Source organism: Panthera pardus, unplaced genomic scaffold, assembly GCF_024362965.1.
Source record: "Panthera pardus isolate Hobbes unplaced genomic scaffold, ASM2436296v1 HiC_scaffold_181, whole genome shotgun sequence".
In the NCBI taxonomy this organism is placed as follows: Eukaryota; Metazoa; Chordata; class Mammalia; order Carnivora; family Felidae; genus Panthera; species Panthera pardus.
The window spans coordinates 200244-217445 of record NW_026526745.1 but is presented as its reverse complement, the minus strand read 5'-3'; the positions used below and the strand labels follow the sequence as shown (position 1 = coordinate 217445).

The window sequence follows — 17202 nt, the reverse complement described above, 5'->3', positions numbered from 1 at the left end:
TACCATGTGCTTGGCAAAGGGGACTCCATTATAAACAAAAAATTCGCATGAAATGGTAATAATATATTTGCATCATATGGTAATTCAGAATGAAATTCACATCAATCTCACTCCTCCTTTTCACAACCCTTTCAGATAAGCCTCGGCATGTGCTTCTTTTCCCCGATTTGTCATCATAAAAAATATGGAACAATTTTCAAAAAAAGAAATTCCTCTTGAAGTGGTGAGGAAGCCGAAGGGACTCGTTTAGAAAGACTCCATCATGAGCAAAGAACCATCCCCATTTGGGGCATGGTAGGCTATCACTGCATCTGGATCCCTGGGTTTAGCCTCACATCCAGACCTCTTTCTGGAGCCATTCAGAGGAACAATTTGGGTGGATTGGAATGGGGTAACTGTTACCACCAGGATGTTAAAGAACTAAAAGAAAAATTAAGTAATCCCCCTGCCCTAGAAATTCCCTTTCCCCTTTCTCCACCTTCTCCTCGTGTTCTTTCCGAATTTTAGCCATTCTGAAGGGTGTGAGGTGATATCTCATCGTAGCTTTGATTCGTAGTCCCCAATGATGAGTGATGTTGAACATCTTTTCATGTGTCCTATAGTCATTTATAGGATCAGAAAGAAAGTCTACTCATGCTTTCTGCCCATTTTTTAACAGATTATTTGGTTTTGGGATGTTTTGCTTCATAAATTCTTTACTTATTTTGGATATGACCCTTTACCCCATGTGTCATTTCCAAATATTTTCTCCCATTCTAAAGGTTACCTTTAAATTTTGTTGATTGTTTCCTTGGATGTTCAGAAGCTTTTTATCTTGATGAAGTCCCAATAGTTTATTTTTGCTTTTCTTTCCCTTGCCTCAGACAACATATCTAATAAGAAGTTGCTACAGTCAATGTCATTTACAAGAGCCTTTTATCCTATACGTAGGGGAAAGAAGAGGAATCACTTTGGGTGTCCTAACCCAAAAACTGTGGCCTGTTCTCACACAGGCAATCTCTCTCTCCAAACAGATAGACCCAGTAGCAGAGGGTGGCCAGGATGTTTTCGAGTAATAGTTGCAACTGCCTTGCTAGTTGAAGAAGCTAATAAACTTACTCTGGGACGGCATCTGGATGTTATGACCCCACATCAAGTTCAAGGAGTTTTAGAGGCCTAAGGACATCAGTGGCTAAGTGGAAGGAGATTAATAAAATAACAAGCCCTTCTTCTTGGCACCTCTGATATAACCCTCAAGGTGTGTCAAGACTTCAACCCAGATACTCTATTGCCTGACAAAGACAATAAAGAACTTCTAATCCACTCTTGTAAGAACAGTATACAAGTATAGTCAAGTAGGCCTGTCTTAAAGAATAAATCTCTGTCTAATCCAGAGGCTGACTGGTTTATAGATAGAAGCAGTTGTATGCATACAGCAATAAGGAAAGCTTGATATAAAATTTATCATTGTGCAGGATGTAATCAAGGGCAAACCACCTCCTCATATTTTAGGACAAGAGGCTAAACTAACTGCTTTAATTTAAGCACTACGATTAGGCAGTTAACATTCAATATATATACTGATTCTAAATATGGTTTCTTGGGGTGCCTGGGTGGCTCAGTCTGTTGAGCCTCTGAGTTTGGTTCAGATCACGATCTCGCAGTTTGTGGGTTCGAGCCCCGCATGGGCTCTGTGCTGACAGCTTAGAGCTTGGAGCCTGCTTTGGATTCTGTGTCTCCCCCTCTCTCTGCCCCTCCCCTGCTCATGCTCTCTCTCTCTCTCTCTCTCTCTCTCTGTCAAAAATAAATAAACATTAAAAAAATGTTTTAAATATGGTTTCTTAAAACTCCATGCCCTTACAGCCTTCTGTAAATATTGTTCCCTTTGTTCTGTTCCCACTTCACATCGGTATTTTTTACAAATAATAATAATTACAACAGGAATCTTCCTTTTCTGTGGATGCAATTGTTGCTGCGCGGCTTCCAAATCTAAATATCCTAATTCATGTGAGGAGGCCTCATATATTCTTCCAAGCCAGACAACTTATAATGGGGAGCCCTTCATTTAATCAGATGGGTCGGGATTTTTATGCCTCCCAATAGACAGAGTCTACAACCCCTTTCAGCTTGAAGAAGTTACAGAAGATGAGGCCTTCACCCTCCAACACCCCCTATAAGAATGAGGAGGATAAAAATCCCATAGCAGGGAGATGAAGTAGGGAAACTGAAGACACTTCATTCTAGAAAGTCTCCATCTCTGCTGTTTTTCTGTTAGGTCTCATTTACTCATGTTCTGTATTTTTCCTCTGGATAAGCCAAACTATGTTCCCACTTCCAAGGGGAAACAAAGTTTATCATTCTCTGAGTTTTGTCCTAGGCCCCTAACACCTAGTAACCTCCGAGAACAGCCAGATCCTGAACACGTCCAGCACATCAACTTCAAACAAACTTCAGCTGACGCTGGCATCAACACCCCCTGCCTTTGGTACCTCATGGAACAATACCTACGGTTCACCTGACATTCGCCTTTTATCGGACCCTACACTGGATTCCTGAAGGAACACGGACCCTACACCCCTTTCCAATATAAACTCCAAACCCCCTTCCCAGTGGCCCAGGCGCTCCATCCACTATTCTTTATCTGTAACTCACACCATTTGGTAAACTCTGTTTCTACATTCTCCAGCTCATATTGAAATTCAGTCCTACATGAAGCCAAGGACCCTCTTGACTGGTCCTGCAGAATCCTCTCCTGGGCTCTCTGACCCTGCCTGCATCGATCTCACTCCATCACACGCACTGTGTTCTTTGGATATCGCTAACACTGAATATTCTTAAAGTATAACTGCAGAATAAGCCTTTAATTACCTCATTTCATTTAATTCTCCTATGACCCAGTAAATGAGTTATACTCCATGACCCTGCAGTATGTGCCAAAAAAAAAAAAGATTATCTTCTGTTTTCGATAACCAATCTCTTCTTTTTATCCTCCAATCCTCCTTCTCACTGTCAAAATACCTAAATAAATAAGCATATAGATTAAAGATCACATATCTTCTCCAGCGTGAAAACATTAACTTGAGGTAAGTCTAAACTCCCTGTTAGGACTGTTTCTTCCCTCCCAATAGATCTTCCCTTTTATTCCTCCTTCCCAAAAGGGCATGTGACACTGAAGAAGCTAGGTGTCCACATGTTGATGGAGGGAGGCTCTCCTCGTCTGGCCCATATTCTGCCTTCTTGCACATTGCAGGCCTCCACTGACACTTCTATCATTCCGTCATGGTGTCCAGCACAGGTGTCTGTCATATGACATCAGCCACTCATGCTGGTGACCACAGATCTTCCTCTACCCAAGGTCTCAGATTCCTGTTACCCAGGAGCCTCCATATTGTCACCCCATGTCTCTTCTTGTCAGTAGAATCTCTTAGAACGACCCTATGACCCAGCAATTGCACTACTAGGTATCTATCCAAATGATACAGGTGTGCTGTTTCGAAGGGGCACATGCACCCCAATGTTTATAGCAGCGCTATAGCACTCCTCATCAGGGGAGCACCATGTATCTTAACCAAACGATCCAAAAGAAAACACAAATAAATGGTGAGTGTACATTATTTCTGAATGGGTAGACTCCCTGAGTGCTGATGTCATTTTTAAATGACGTTTTAAGAGTAAAGCAGTACTGAACCTGTTTGGGAAATGGTGGAGAAGTAGGGGGACCCAAAGTTCCCTTGTCCCTCAGACACAGCAGTGTTGAGACCAAAGGACTTAGAATTCCAAGAGTCCGGCCTGCAGAGTGACAGAGATATCTCCAGGGACCAAGGGGACAACCTGGTGGGCCAGAGGTGCATGATTGCAAACTGGGAGAGATAAAACAGGTCGCGAGGCATGGATGGGAGGAATCCCCTTCTGCAGAGAGACAAAGGGAAGAGAAAGACAGGCTGGGGAAGTGTAGGACTGTATCTGGACAAGAGAAAAACCACAGACCAGGATGGAGAAAGATCCGATCTCTAACTGCAGGGCTTTCTCTGGACTGGGGTCAGCTGCTCTCTTCATGCACCTGAGTTGGAGGGGAGCCAGCCCCGGGCTCAGTAACTAGTTCAGAGGCACAGTCCACAGTGGGAGAAAGCAATCCCCTCCCTGGAGTGCTGTGGGAAGAAGGTATATAACCATTGACAGGAAAAAGACTGCCTGCACCTGCCAGTCAGAGACCAGATATGAGAGGCGCAGAGCGGCACTTCCCCCGGGGGGGAGGGGGGCGGGGGGGAGAGGGGAGGGGTTAGCGCACAGAGCAGGACCCTTTAAGACATTGGGGTTTAAATCCCAGTCGAGCACCAGGGAGGCACGGGAGTTGGGAGAATGGAACACACCACCTCATGAGTGCCTGCAGCACTGTGAGGATGGCCTGAACAGAGTGGTTTGGGACACCCAGCCTGTAGAGGAAAGACTAGGGTGTCACCATTTCTCTCCCCATCACCAACAAGGTGGGGCTTCAGGGAATGGATAGTGAGCCCACAAAGGAGGCAGGACCAGCCTACAGCAAACAACGCCTCTCCACGCCTGGTAACTGCATATCTACTAGAGTGGGATTGACAGCGACCGGACAGCCCCTTTGCCAGATGAGTGCTGCCATCGGTTCCAAGGCACCCAGTGGTTTTGTATTTCCTGATTTAATTCTTGGACAATTTTTATTATATATATATTTTTTCTTCCTTTTCTCTTTCTTATTTCTTCCCTCCTCCAGTCTAGTTATTCTGGTTGTTGGGTTGTTAAGCAGACATATTTAATCTATCCCCTTTACGCCTGTTCTATAACTCCTTCTTTATTTTCCTCTCTCTTTCTGGATTAAGCTATACAGTTTCTCTGCCTGGTCAATTTTATTTTATTTTATTTTCCCCAATCCTGTCATTTATCTCTTTCTATGGGATGAAGCCTCTTCCATCAACACCAACTCCACTCCACCCCATTGTTTTGTTGTAGCTGGTGTTCTGGGTTTTTTTTTTTTATTTGTGTCTTTGGTTTTTTGTTTTTGTTTGTATGTTTTTGTTTTTTTTGCATTTTGCTTGTTTGCTTGCTTTCCCAATGCTACTTCAACAAACAAATCAAAGCACACCTGGTGGAGGGTCCAAAACATTACTACAAGTAGGGAGATAAAGCAAACAAAGTCACAACAACAGAGAGCAGGAAACACACTCCAATAAAGATCTCCTGAAGGGCAAGGCTCTGGAAAGTGTATGAGCCCTCTTTAAGATAGTAGTGCTCACAGGTGCAAGACCCATAACAAGTTTTGAAACACATAACAGACAGAAAACCAGCCAAAATGATGAAACAGAAGAATTCTCCTCAAAAAAAATTTCAGGAAGAAATTACAGCTAAAGAATTCCTCAAAACATATATAAACAATATAATTGAACAAGAATTTAGGATAATAGTCATAAGATTAATCACTGGGCTTGAAAACGCATAGAAGACAGCAGAGAATCTACTGCTACAGAGACCAAGGAACTAAAAAATAGTCATGATGAATTACAAAATGCTGTAAATGAGGTGAAAAATAAACTAGAGGCAGTGACAATGAGGATTTAAGAGGCAGAGGGTAGAATAAGTGAAATAGAAGATAAAATTATGGAAAAAGATAGAGCTGAGAAAAAGAGAGATAAAAAATTCTCGACCATGAAGGGAGAATTAGAGAATTAAGGGTTCAAAGTGATTCAAAGAAACATAATATCCGTATCATAAGAGTTCTAGAAGAAGAGAGAGAGAAAGGGGCAAAAGGTGTACTTGAACAAATAATAGCTGAGAACTTCCCCAATCTGGGGAAGGAAATGGACATTGATATCCAGGAGGCACAGAGAACTCCCTTCAGATGTAACAGGAATTGATCTTCTGCATGACATATCATAGTGGAACTGGCAATATACAAAGATTAAGAGAGAATTCTGAGAGCAGCTAGGGATAAACAGGCTTAACCTACAAGGGTAGACACATGAGGATAGTAGCAAACCTATCTACTGAAACTTGGCATGCCAGAAAAGAATTGCAAGAAATATTCAATGTGCTGAAGAGTAAAAATATGCAACAAAGAATCCTGTATCCAGCAAACCTGTCGTTCAGAAAAGGAGAGATAAAGGTTCTCCCAGACAAACAAAAACTGAAGGAGTTCATCATCACTAAACCAGCCCAACAAGAGATCCTAAGGGAGACTCTGAGTGAAATGTTGCAAAGACCACAAAGGACCAGAGACATCACTACAAGCATGAAATGTACAGATAACACAATGACTCTAAATCCATATCTTTCAGTACTAACACTGAATGTAAATGGACTAAAGGCTCAAATCAAAAGACATAGTGTATCAGAAAGGATTAAAAAAAAGACAAGACCCATCTATTTGCTGTCTACGAGAGACCCATTTTAGACCTGAGGACATCTTTAGATTTAAAGTGAGGGGATGGAGAACCATCTATCATGCTACTGGAAGTCAAAAGAAAGCTGGAGTGTCCATACTTATTACAGGCAAAATAGATTTTAAATTAAAGGCTGTATCAACAGATGAAGAAGGGCATTATATCATAATTATGAGGTCTATCCATCAAGAAGAGTTATCAATTATAAACATTTATTCACCCAAATTGGGAGCACCAAATGTATAAAACAATCACAAACATACTTAATCTTATTGGTAAGAATGTGGTAATTGCAGGGGACTTTAATACTCCACTTACACCGATGGACAGATCATATAGGCAGAAAATCAGTAAAGAAGCAATAGCCCTGAATGATACACTGGGCCAGATGGACTTGACAGATATATACAGAGCTTTTCAGCCTAAAGCAGCAGAATACACATTCTTCACAAGTGCACAAGGAACATTCTCCAAGATAGATCACATACTGGGTCACAAAACATCCCTCAATAAATACAAAAGAATTGAGATTATACCATGCACACTTTCAGATCACAATGCTGTGAAACTTGAAGTCAACCACAGGAAAAAAGTCTGGAACACCTCCAAAAGCATGGAGGTTAAAGAACATCCTAAAGAACATGAATGGGTCAACCAGGCAATTAGAGAAGAAATTTAAAAATATATGGGAACAAATGAAAATGAAAATAAAACAATCCAAACCCTTTGGGATGCAGCAAAGGCAGTCCTAAAAGGAAAATACATTGCAGTCCAGACCTATCTCAAGAAACAAGAAAAATTCCAAATACAAAATCTAACAGCACACCTAAAGGAACTAGAAACAGAACAGAAAAGAAATCCAGAGGCCAACAGAAGAAGAGAAATAATAAAGACCAGAGCAGAAATAAACAATATAGAATGCAAAAAAAAATTTTTATTTTAAAAAAAAATTTTAAAAGCATGAGACCAATGAAACTAAGAGCTGCGTGTTTTTTTTTTTGAGAAAATAAGCAAAATTCATAAACCCCTAACCAGACTTCTCAAAAAGAAAAGAGAGACGACCCAAATATATAAAATCATGAATGAAAATGGACTTATCACATCCAATCCCTCAGAAATACAAACAATTATCAGGGAATGTCATGAAAACTTATATATCAACAACTTGACCACCTGGAAGAAATGGAAAAATTCATAGACACCCACACACTACCAAAACTCAAACAGGAAGAAATAGAAAATTTGAACAGACCCATAACTAGTGAAGAAATTGAATTAGTTATTAAAAATCTCCCAACAAATAGGAGTCCTGGGCCAGATGGCTTCCCAAGGAAATTCTAAGACATTTAAAGCAGAGTTAATACCTATCCTTCTCAAGATGTTCCAAAAAAATACAAATAGAAGGAGAGCTTCCAGACTCATTCTATGAGGCCAGCATTACCTTGATTCCCAAAACAGACGGAGACCCCACAACAAAGGAGAATTGCAGACCAATATCCCTGATGAACATGTATGCAAAAATTCTCAAAAAGATTCTAGCAAATTTAATTCAACAGCATATCAAAAGAATTATTCACCATGACCAAGTGGGATTCATTCCTGGGCAGCAGGGCTGGTTCAATAGTTGCAAATCAAACCATGTGATACATCACATTAATAAAAGAAAGGATAAGAATCATATGATCCTGCCAACAGACGCAGAAAAAGCATTTGACAAAATACAGCATCCTGTCTTAATAAAAACTCTCAAGAAAGTCGGGATACAAACAACATACTTTAACATCATAAAACCCCCATATGAAAAGCCCACAGCTAATATCATCTGCAATGGGGAAAAACTGAGAGCTTTCCCCCTGAGATCAGGAACACAGCAGGGATGTCCACTCTCACCACTGTTGTTTAACATAGTGTTGGAAGTCCTAGCCTCAGCAATCAGACAACAAAACAAAATAAAAGGCATCAAAATTGGCAAAGAAGAATTCAAACTTTCAAGTTTCACAGATGACATGATCCTCTACATAGAAAACCCAAAAGACTCCACCAAAGGTGCGAGAACTAATACATGAATTCAGCAAAGTCGCAGGGTACAAAATCAATGTACAGAAATCGGTAGCATTTCTATACACCAATAATGAAGCAACAGAAAGAGAAATCAAGAAATTAATCCCATTTACAATTGCACCAAGAGCCATAAAATAGCTAAGAATAAGCCGAACCAAAGATGTAAAAGATCTGTATGCTTAAAATTATAGAAAACTTATGAAGAAAATTGAAGAAGACACAAAGAAATGGTAAAACATTCCATGCTTGTGTATGGAATCACAAAAGACCCCCAAATAGACAAAACAATATTGAAAAAGAAAATTAAAGAGGGAAGCATCACAATCCCAGACTTTAGCCTCTACTACAAAGCTGTAATCATCAACACAGTGTGGTATTGGCACAAAAACAGACACATAGACCAATGGAATAGAATAGAGACTCCAGAATTGAACCCACAACTGTATGGACGACTCATTTTGACAAAGCAGGAAAGAGCATCCAATGGAAAAAAGACAGTCTCTTTAACAAATGGTGCTGGGAGAACTGGACAGCAACATGCAGAAGAATGAAACTAGACCACTTTCTTACACCATTCACAAAAATAAACTCAAAATGGACGAAAGACCTGAATGTGAGGCAGGAAACCATCAAAACCCTAGAGGAGAAAGCAGGCAACAACCTCCTTGACCTCAGCCACAGCAATTTCTTACTTGACACATCTCCAAAGGCAAGGGAGTTAAAAGCAAAAATGAACTATTGGGACCTCATCAAGATAAAAGTCTTCTGCACTGCAAAGGAAACAATCAACAAAACTAAAAGGCAACCGACAGAATGGGAGAAGATATTCACAAATGACATATAGGACAAAGGGTTAATATCCAAAATCTATAAAGAATTTATCAAAGTCAACACCTGAGAAACAAATACTCCAGTGAAGAAATGGGCAGAAGACATGAATAGACATTTTTCCAAAGAAGACATGCAGATGCCCAATGGCCACATGAAAAGATGCTCAACATCACTCATCAGGGAAATACAAATAAAAGCCACACTGAGATATCACCTCACACTGGACAGAGTGGCTAAAATTAACAACTCAGGAGGGCACCTGAGCAGCTCAGTCAGTTAAGCATCTGACTTCGGTTCAGGTCATGATCTCACGGTTTGTGAGTTCGAGCCCGCGTCCAGCTCTGGGCTGACAGCTCAGAGCCTGGAGCCCATTTCAGATTCTGTGTCTCCCTCCCCTCCGCTGCTTGCACTCTGTCTCTCACACTGTCTCAAAAATAAATGAAAATTAAAAAATACTCAGGAAACAACAGATGCGGGTGAGGATGAGAAGAAACGGAAACACTCTTGCACTGTTGGTGGGAATGCAAACTGGTGCAGCCAGTTTGGAAAACAGTGTGGAGATTCCTCAAAAAATTAAAAATAGAACTACCCTACGACCCAGCAATAGCACTACTAGGAATTTATCCAAAAGATACAGGAGTGCTGATGCATAGGGGCATATGCACCCCACTGTTTATAGCAGTGCTTTCAATAATAGCCAAATTATGGAAAGAGCCTAAATGTCCATCAACTGATGAATGGATAAAGAAGATGTGGTTTATGTATACAATGGAATACTACTTGCCAATGAGAAAGAATGAAATCATGCCATTTGCAACAATGTGGATGGAACTGGAAGGTATTATACTAAGTGAAATAAGTCAGTCAAGAAAGACAGATATCATATGTTTTCACTCATATGTGGAACTTGAGAAATGTAACAGAAGACTGTGGGGGAAAGGAAGGGGAAAAAATAGTTACAAACAGAGAGGGAGGGAGGCAAACCATCAGAGACTATTAAATACAGAGAACAAACTGAGGGTTGATGGGTGGGGGGGTGGGGAAGAGGGGAAAATGGGTGATGGGCATTGAGGAGGGCACTTGTTGGGATGAGCACTGGGTGTTGTATGTAAGCAATGAACCACAGGATTCTACTCCGAAAACCAAGAGCACACGGTACACGCTGTATGTTAGCCAATTTGACAATAAATTATATTAAAAACAAAAAGAGTAGGGTAATACTTAGCAAAATTCCAACACTACTCTTTATGACAGTTTATTAACTTATGTTAGAAATTATGACATGATAATGAAAAAGAAAAGTATATCATCAGAAAATATGTCATTTTGCATAAGTCAACTCATGTACATACACTTGTATAAAACAAGATTATGTCTCTTTCAATCACTAGGAAAATGGTGGCTATTAAATAAATGACCTTGGGCCAATTGGCTATCTGTTAGAAAAGTACAGGATACTGGTCTTACAGCATATATTAAGTATTCAGATTAAATAAGGATAAGCTTTATGAATACATGAAAATACTTGTCGTAGCAATATTCTAAGTTAGACACAAAACCTAGAAACCATAAAATTAAAGGTTGACTTCTTTGATTACCTAAAAATTAAAATCTTAAATATCAAGAAAGCCCATAAGTAGTTTTGCATACATTAGGAATCATCTATTTTAAGATGTCAAATCAACCACCTGTTATGACCTGCTTTTTGCTCAAGAGCTTTGGAATTTCTGAATATAAAACAAAAACCATTTCATAATCATATGCCAAATCAAAGAAAGAAATACTCTCCTGATCAGTACCTGAGGAATTCCAGCAAATGGAAAACAGGGCACAGATAGAAAATGATATAAAGGCACATATATATATTTATTAATCACTGAGGTTTGTCAATAATGAGCCAATTGTAGTCAAAGATGAAATTATACACTTCAATATATTTATTTCTGAAAGTGCTTTCTTAAAATAGTTTGCATTGCTTAAAATTCTATTCTTCATTCATATCCCAGATGAACTTCAAGGGAAAATCTTTCATTTTCCTTTGGAAAATCTTGTCAAACCTTTCATTCTGCTCAACAGTCATGTGATTTTTCCAGTCTCCAATGGTACCTGGGAGGAAAAGCAAAGAAATTGCCTCAGTGAAGATTCTGGGATGAGGGAACATGATGCCCTAGAGTTGGGAGGAACATCAGTTTTTAGTTTTTTATTTTCCTCCCCACTGAGGCCCCAGTTGCTCCTGCATATGACCATGCCCTGCCTCTCCCACCTTATGGCCAGCGAGGGGGACACAAACTCATCATGGCAATTAGGTTATAATTTAAGTAATTAGCCCAACTCCTCAGCTGTCAGCCACAGGGAAAAGGAGAAAACTCCTGCAGCTTGTTTACTATTTTGTTCCAGGTTAGCATGGGCTAGTGTTAGTTTACAGAGGTCCTTTAAAAATTCCCAAAATCAGATTTCCTTGGACAAATATTTACTGATGAGGACATGGATGCTCAGAGACATTTTTAAAATATAGCCAAGCTCATACCGTTTGGAATGGCTCACCTATAATTATTCCATCTGTACTCACTGTAGGTTTACCAAAGTCTTACTTAAACTTATAGACACAGAGTTGTGATGACAAAAGAGGCTGATAGAAGAAGAAAGAAAAGAAACACTGATTGTAAAAGCACATGGAAGTGTAAACCAATAACTGAAACAGACTGAAATACTAATGAAACTGAAAATACAAATAGTGCAGGAATGGTAAAGCTAGGGCAAATGACATTCCATTACATAAGACGTAAAAGAAAAGTACGTGTCTGGGCAGAAGAAACATAAGAAAATGTTCCTCGCTTCCACAAGGAAATTTGGCTCCTGCTATTTGTCTCCTTGGCCATTTCAGTCTCATTTGCAGGTGGGTTAAAGATGTATAAACAGAAAATTTTCTTTTTTCAAAGAAAAAATTGCAAGTACAATGATAATGGCAGCTGAGAGGAGTCATAACATCTACAACATGACAGGGTATGCCGAGAGTAACAGGAAGGGGACTCAGTTTGGCTTCGAGTTACCAGTGATTCACATTGTTGAGCTGAATGGATAAAGATCTATAAATAGATTTAGTGAAGGAAATACTCATGTAGAGAAATCAAACCAAATATTTACTGTTACTATACATGCAAGCATAGAACCCTGTGATTAAGTAGAAAATTTATGTCTAAAATTCTGTATTATAGATGTCCCATGTACTGTTAGAATATCACAAAGTATGAAGTAGAATGATTGTATAAAATAATAAAAATATTCTAACATGTTCAAATTTATCAGTTTATGAAAGTCAATTCATTTAAAAACTCACTCAGGATGACGTAAGAGATATTGACCTAATGGAGATATTTCCATACATTTTTATGACGTAAGTTTCTGGTAGTAGAGGACACATGATAGTCATGCACAATACAAGAGAACAGCAAAAGTGTGTTGTTAAATCAGTCCTGGCGGAGGTTTGGGAAAAAATAGAGATGGAAGAGCAGCCAGTGATGGCCAACAGACCCACCATTAAACTCATCATCACATGTGCTCATCCCATGTTAATGGGGGGAAAGAATCTAACAGTAAATGAACATCCCTTTTGTGGCAGACATTGTACTAGTCTTTGGTGGAATTCTAGGGGCCATGGAGAAGGCCTTATGATTTTAGATTATTAATCAGATACATTCAGGGACCATATGATATATAGTCTCTTGAAGAGCACCAAGAGGAAATCATGGAAAATCATCTGTCTACAGAAGGGCACTGGGCCATGAGAGCTCCATGTTATAAAAGTAACCCAAGAAGCTGAGAAGCTACATTTTAATCCACTCATACCATCGTGTAGGACAGCCATTCACTGTTCAACCTCACCTTTGCGAAGGAAATGACCTTTAGCTTCTAACCCATATCGGGTCTTTATTATATTCTTGTAATTTGCCCGTGGGTCATATTTCATGTTCTGAAATGTGGCCTGTCTCACAATGGCATCCATTTCCTCCTCACTCAGCTCTTTCCCCAAAAACTTGCAGACTTTTGACAGAGAACCTTTGAGATCCTATAATAAATCACAGTATGATAAATTATTCACATTATAAGAAAGACTTACACATGAGTCACAACTAAATATCATAGGTACTAAGGCTGGTTTGATAAATGGAGTTGACTAGGTATTTATCCAAGGGATACAGGTGTGCTGCTTCGAAGGGGCACATGTACCCCAATGTTTATAGCAGCGCTACTGACAATAGCCAAAGTATGGAAAGAGCCAAAATGTCCACTGGCAGATGAATGGATAAAGAAGATGTGGTATATGTATACAGTAGACCATTACTCAGCAATCAAGAAGAATGAAATCTGGCCATTTGCAACAACGTGGATCGGACTAGAGGGTATTATGCTAAGCAAAATTAGTCAGAGAAAGACAAATATCGTATGACTTCAGTCATATGTGGAATTTAAGATACAAAACAGACGAACACAAGGGAAGGGAAGCAACGATAGTATAAAAACAAGGAAAGTGACAAAACATAAGAGACTCTTAAATATAGAGAGTAAATAGAGGGTTGCTGTAAGGGGTGTTGGTGGAGGATGGACTAAATGGGCAAAGGTCATTAAGGAAAGTACTAGTTGAGATGAGCACTGGGTGTTATACATAGGGGATGAATCACTGGAATCTACTCCTGAAATCATTATTGCACAATATGCTAACTAACTAGGATGGAAATTTAAAAAGAAAAGAAAAGAAAAAGCCAATACAAAACTTGATAACATACATAATGTTGAATGAAAAAATAAAACAATTTTAGAAGAAAAGAAAAAAAAGAACTAGAGCTGACCATAAGCAGTGACTTGCTTATCTTTCTTGGTAAATTAAACTTTGACTTGTCCACCGTTTTAGAACACATTTGGGTTAATTTTAGGAACGCTCATATTTCATTTTATCTGTGGTAACTTGGCAAGTATTTGGGGAGTAGCTATTGTGTCAAACACTGCCCTGCATGATGGTGCCGGTGATCAGAGGCACAACAGGGGATCAGTGCTGGGAATTCAGTAGTAGGACCTATGGGCCGAGAGTAATTGTGTAACAGATTTCAGAGAAAGTTTCAACAAAGATGAGAAATTTGTTCTGGGGATTAAAGCAAAAACAGGAGTTTTCTAGGTAGACAAACTAAAGGTATGGAATCTAGACAAAAGAAAGAATATCTGCAACACTGTGGTTGCATGGAAGGTATGAAATATCAGGTCATAGGGTATTAGAAGTTGAGTTTCCCTGGAGCTATATCTGACAGGCTTTGGGTGAGAAAGATGGGAGATGAGGTTGGAGGCAATGGATGGCCCATATTGTGAGGAAGGTTGCAAGGCTGGCCAGATACTTGAATCTCTTATTTGGTAGGAGATATGGTCTCAACAAGACAGTCTAGTCTCGCTGTCATGATATTGGGGCAGCTGGAACCCAAACTAGTGAAAACTATTCATCGGCCCTTCATCTTGCCTGCCTTTGAACTCTTTGTCTTCTTTCTCGCTAAGAGATCCCTGGGGGGGGGGGGGGGGGTGTCCTGGCAGCAGTGCCCAGGCCCATTCTAGTAATGATCCTGATCGATCTAAGACCCTCATGGCAATCCAATTGTCCTCTACAAGACATTAGTCTGGGGTGGTCACATGACACCATTTTGGCATTGAAACAGAAAGAGGAAATGAAACAGAAACTTCTGAGAGGGATTTTCCTCATGGAGAAAAGGTGCAAACAGTGCAAGGCCAGAAAGCCCTTTTTCTCCCATTTCCCTTTATTTCTCCCATGCATGCTATCACCTAAGGACATGACTTTGGAGCTACAACAACCATTCTTCTAGTATGAGGGGAGACATCATAACCACACCAAATATGATATGAAGGAAAGTCAGAAAATGCAGGGACATTCTCTACATGTCTGAGCTGCCACACCCAGCATCAGGATGTCCTACCTCTGGAATTCAGCCAATAAGCAGTAGAACTTCTTCTGTTTTAAGCCACTTGGACTTGACTGTCCAGGAGCTGAATTCTTTCTAATCACACACAGCCATTTTCATTTAATTTTTCTTGCAATGCTTAACCATATACAATGCAGACAAGATTAAAATTTCCCAAGAGGTGCAACATAACATGTAGAATGTTACTAGATTACATAGTGCAGAAAACAGACTTAACAATCCATGAAAGAGAGACCAATAACCTGGCTCAAAATAATCAAAGATATGCATGCCCACATACATCAACAGACAATTCCTCACACAGAGACAATCTTTGAAAAGAAAGCTCCAGTATGCTTTGGAAATGAACACCTGGTAAAGAAAGCTTAGAAGTGATACTGGAAGAACGTCTCCTGGTACACTGTATCTGGGATCTCAAATTTGATATCGTCCTTTGGATGTTCTGAGCATGAACCTTAATATTCATTCGGCCAGGATGACTTACAGCTTCAGAGAAGTCACTAATGTCACATTTCTCACCTTCTTCATCTCCTCATACATCAAGAACTGAATGTTGAAGAGGCTTTTGTGCTCATACCAACCTTTGATGTGGTCAAACCAAAGGCTTCCCAACACTGTGGGGAGAACAGATACATAATTAGGTAAATATGCTGAACCCGTTGAAAATAAGATACAGTATTAGAAGATGCAGGATGCCTCAGTAACAAAGAAGGAAAAGGAAATGTGCTGCTAGATTTCAGATTTCCACTCGCGCCTGGTTGTGGAAAAACCATCCAGCTTCCACCACGAAACAATTACATGACTCAAGGAGAAATTGGTCTCTTAAAAGCGCATTTCATATAGACAGGAAATCACCTTAACATGGGGTAAGAAAAACCAAAAGGGAACAGAAGAAGGAATCCTCTGCTTCTTCCTCTCGCTGATTCCAAAGGCACATGGAGCTATTTCCCTGCTGCGTGGAACATGAGGACTTGCTGATGAGTCACTGCAGCTGGGCACAGTGCATTACAGACTAATCTGTTAACTCTGCTGTTCCAGATCATCATCCTCAGAATCAATCCTAACGATGTGAGGTTGCCTGGCTGGCCCACTGAATAGAGCATACAACGCTTGATCTCGGGGTTGTGAGTTCGAGCCCAAAGTTGGGTGTAGAGATTCATTAAAAAACAAATAAAAATATTTTTAAAAGTACTTTTTAAAGAAAAGAATGTAGAACGGAACTTTGTCAAAAAGCTGGGAGGTGCCCCCTGCAATACGCAGTGCAAAGTTCCCAACCAGTATCTAAACTGAGATGCTTCTCCCTTAGCTAGAACAGAAATCTGTGTGCTAGTGAAATATTCTTTTCATATTAGATGCACATATTTTCTGGTGGTATGACTGAAATCTTGACACTGTCCTGAGAGGGAGAGAGAACGATCAGTGTTTGCAACAGTGGCTGAACTTGGTTACCCAAGTGACCCTACCAACTAGCTTCATATGTTGATTACTGACCCATGCAACTCTTGTTCGGCATCCTCTTTCCCTCTGCCATTCACTAAGTCTAAAAACACCACAAGACACCAGACTTATTACTTAGTTTATAAAACTTTAGTTACCTTTTCCTTCTAGAAATTGTTCCATAAATTCCTCAAAGGAACTTGTAACTTGTAATGTCACATTCTTTGAAAAGTGGAAATATGAGCACATAACGTCCTTAGGGTTTCTGTATATGTAAATAATCTGCAAAGAAAGGAAGTATTCAATATTTCTGAATCTTTCATTCTGTTATATTTTTACCCTAATACCTTACAATTGGATGAAGCCTGTTAGTTGAACTTCAGTCTCCTAACCATATCATATCATGCATATATTCAGCTCTCTTTTGTATTTTGCCTTATTCCCTGCAATGCCTCTCTCTTCACAATTGGCCTAGTGACTATCAATTACTCCTCAAGACATACCTCACA

At 39.8% G+C, this 17202-nt stretch overlaps 1 protein-coding gene across 1 annotated transcript in view; it reads right to left on the bottom strand.

Moving 5' to 3' along the window:
• Positions 1-11192: 11192 nt before the first annotated feature.
• Positions 11193-17202, bottom strand: part of LOC128778155 (amine sulfotransferase-like) — a 41316-nt gene continuing 35306 nt past the window's right edge. The window contains exons 4-7 of the mRNA XM_053906492.1: positions 16852-16975; positions 15776-15870; positions 13161-13344; positions 11193-11384 (exon numbers count right to left, since the gene is read on the bottom strand). Of these exons, the coding sequence (XP_053762467.1) occupies positions 11263-11384; positions 13161-13344; positions 15776-15870; positions 16852-16975 (525 nt within the window). The 3' untranslated portion in view covers positions 11193-11262. The remainder of the gene's footprint in view (positions 11385-13160; positions 13345-15775; positions 15871-16851; positions 16976-17202) is intronic.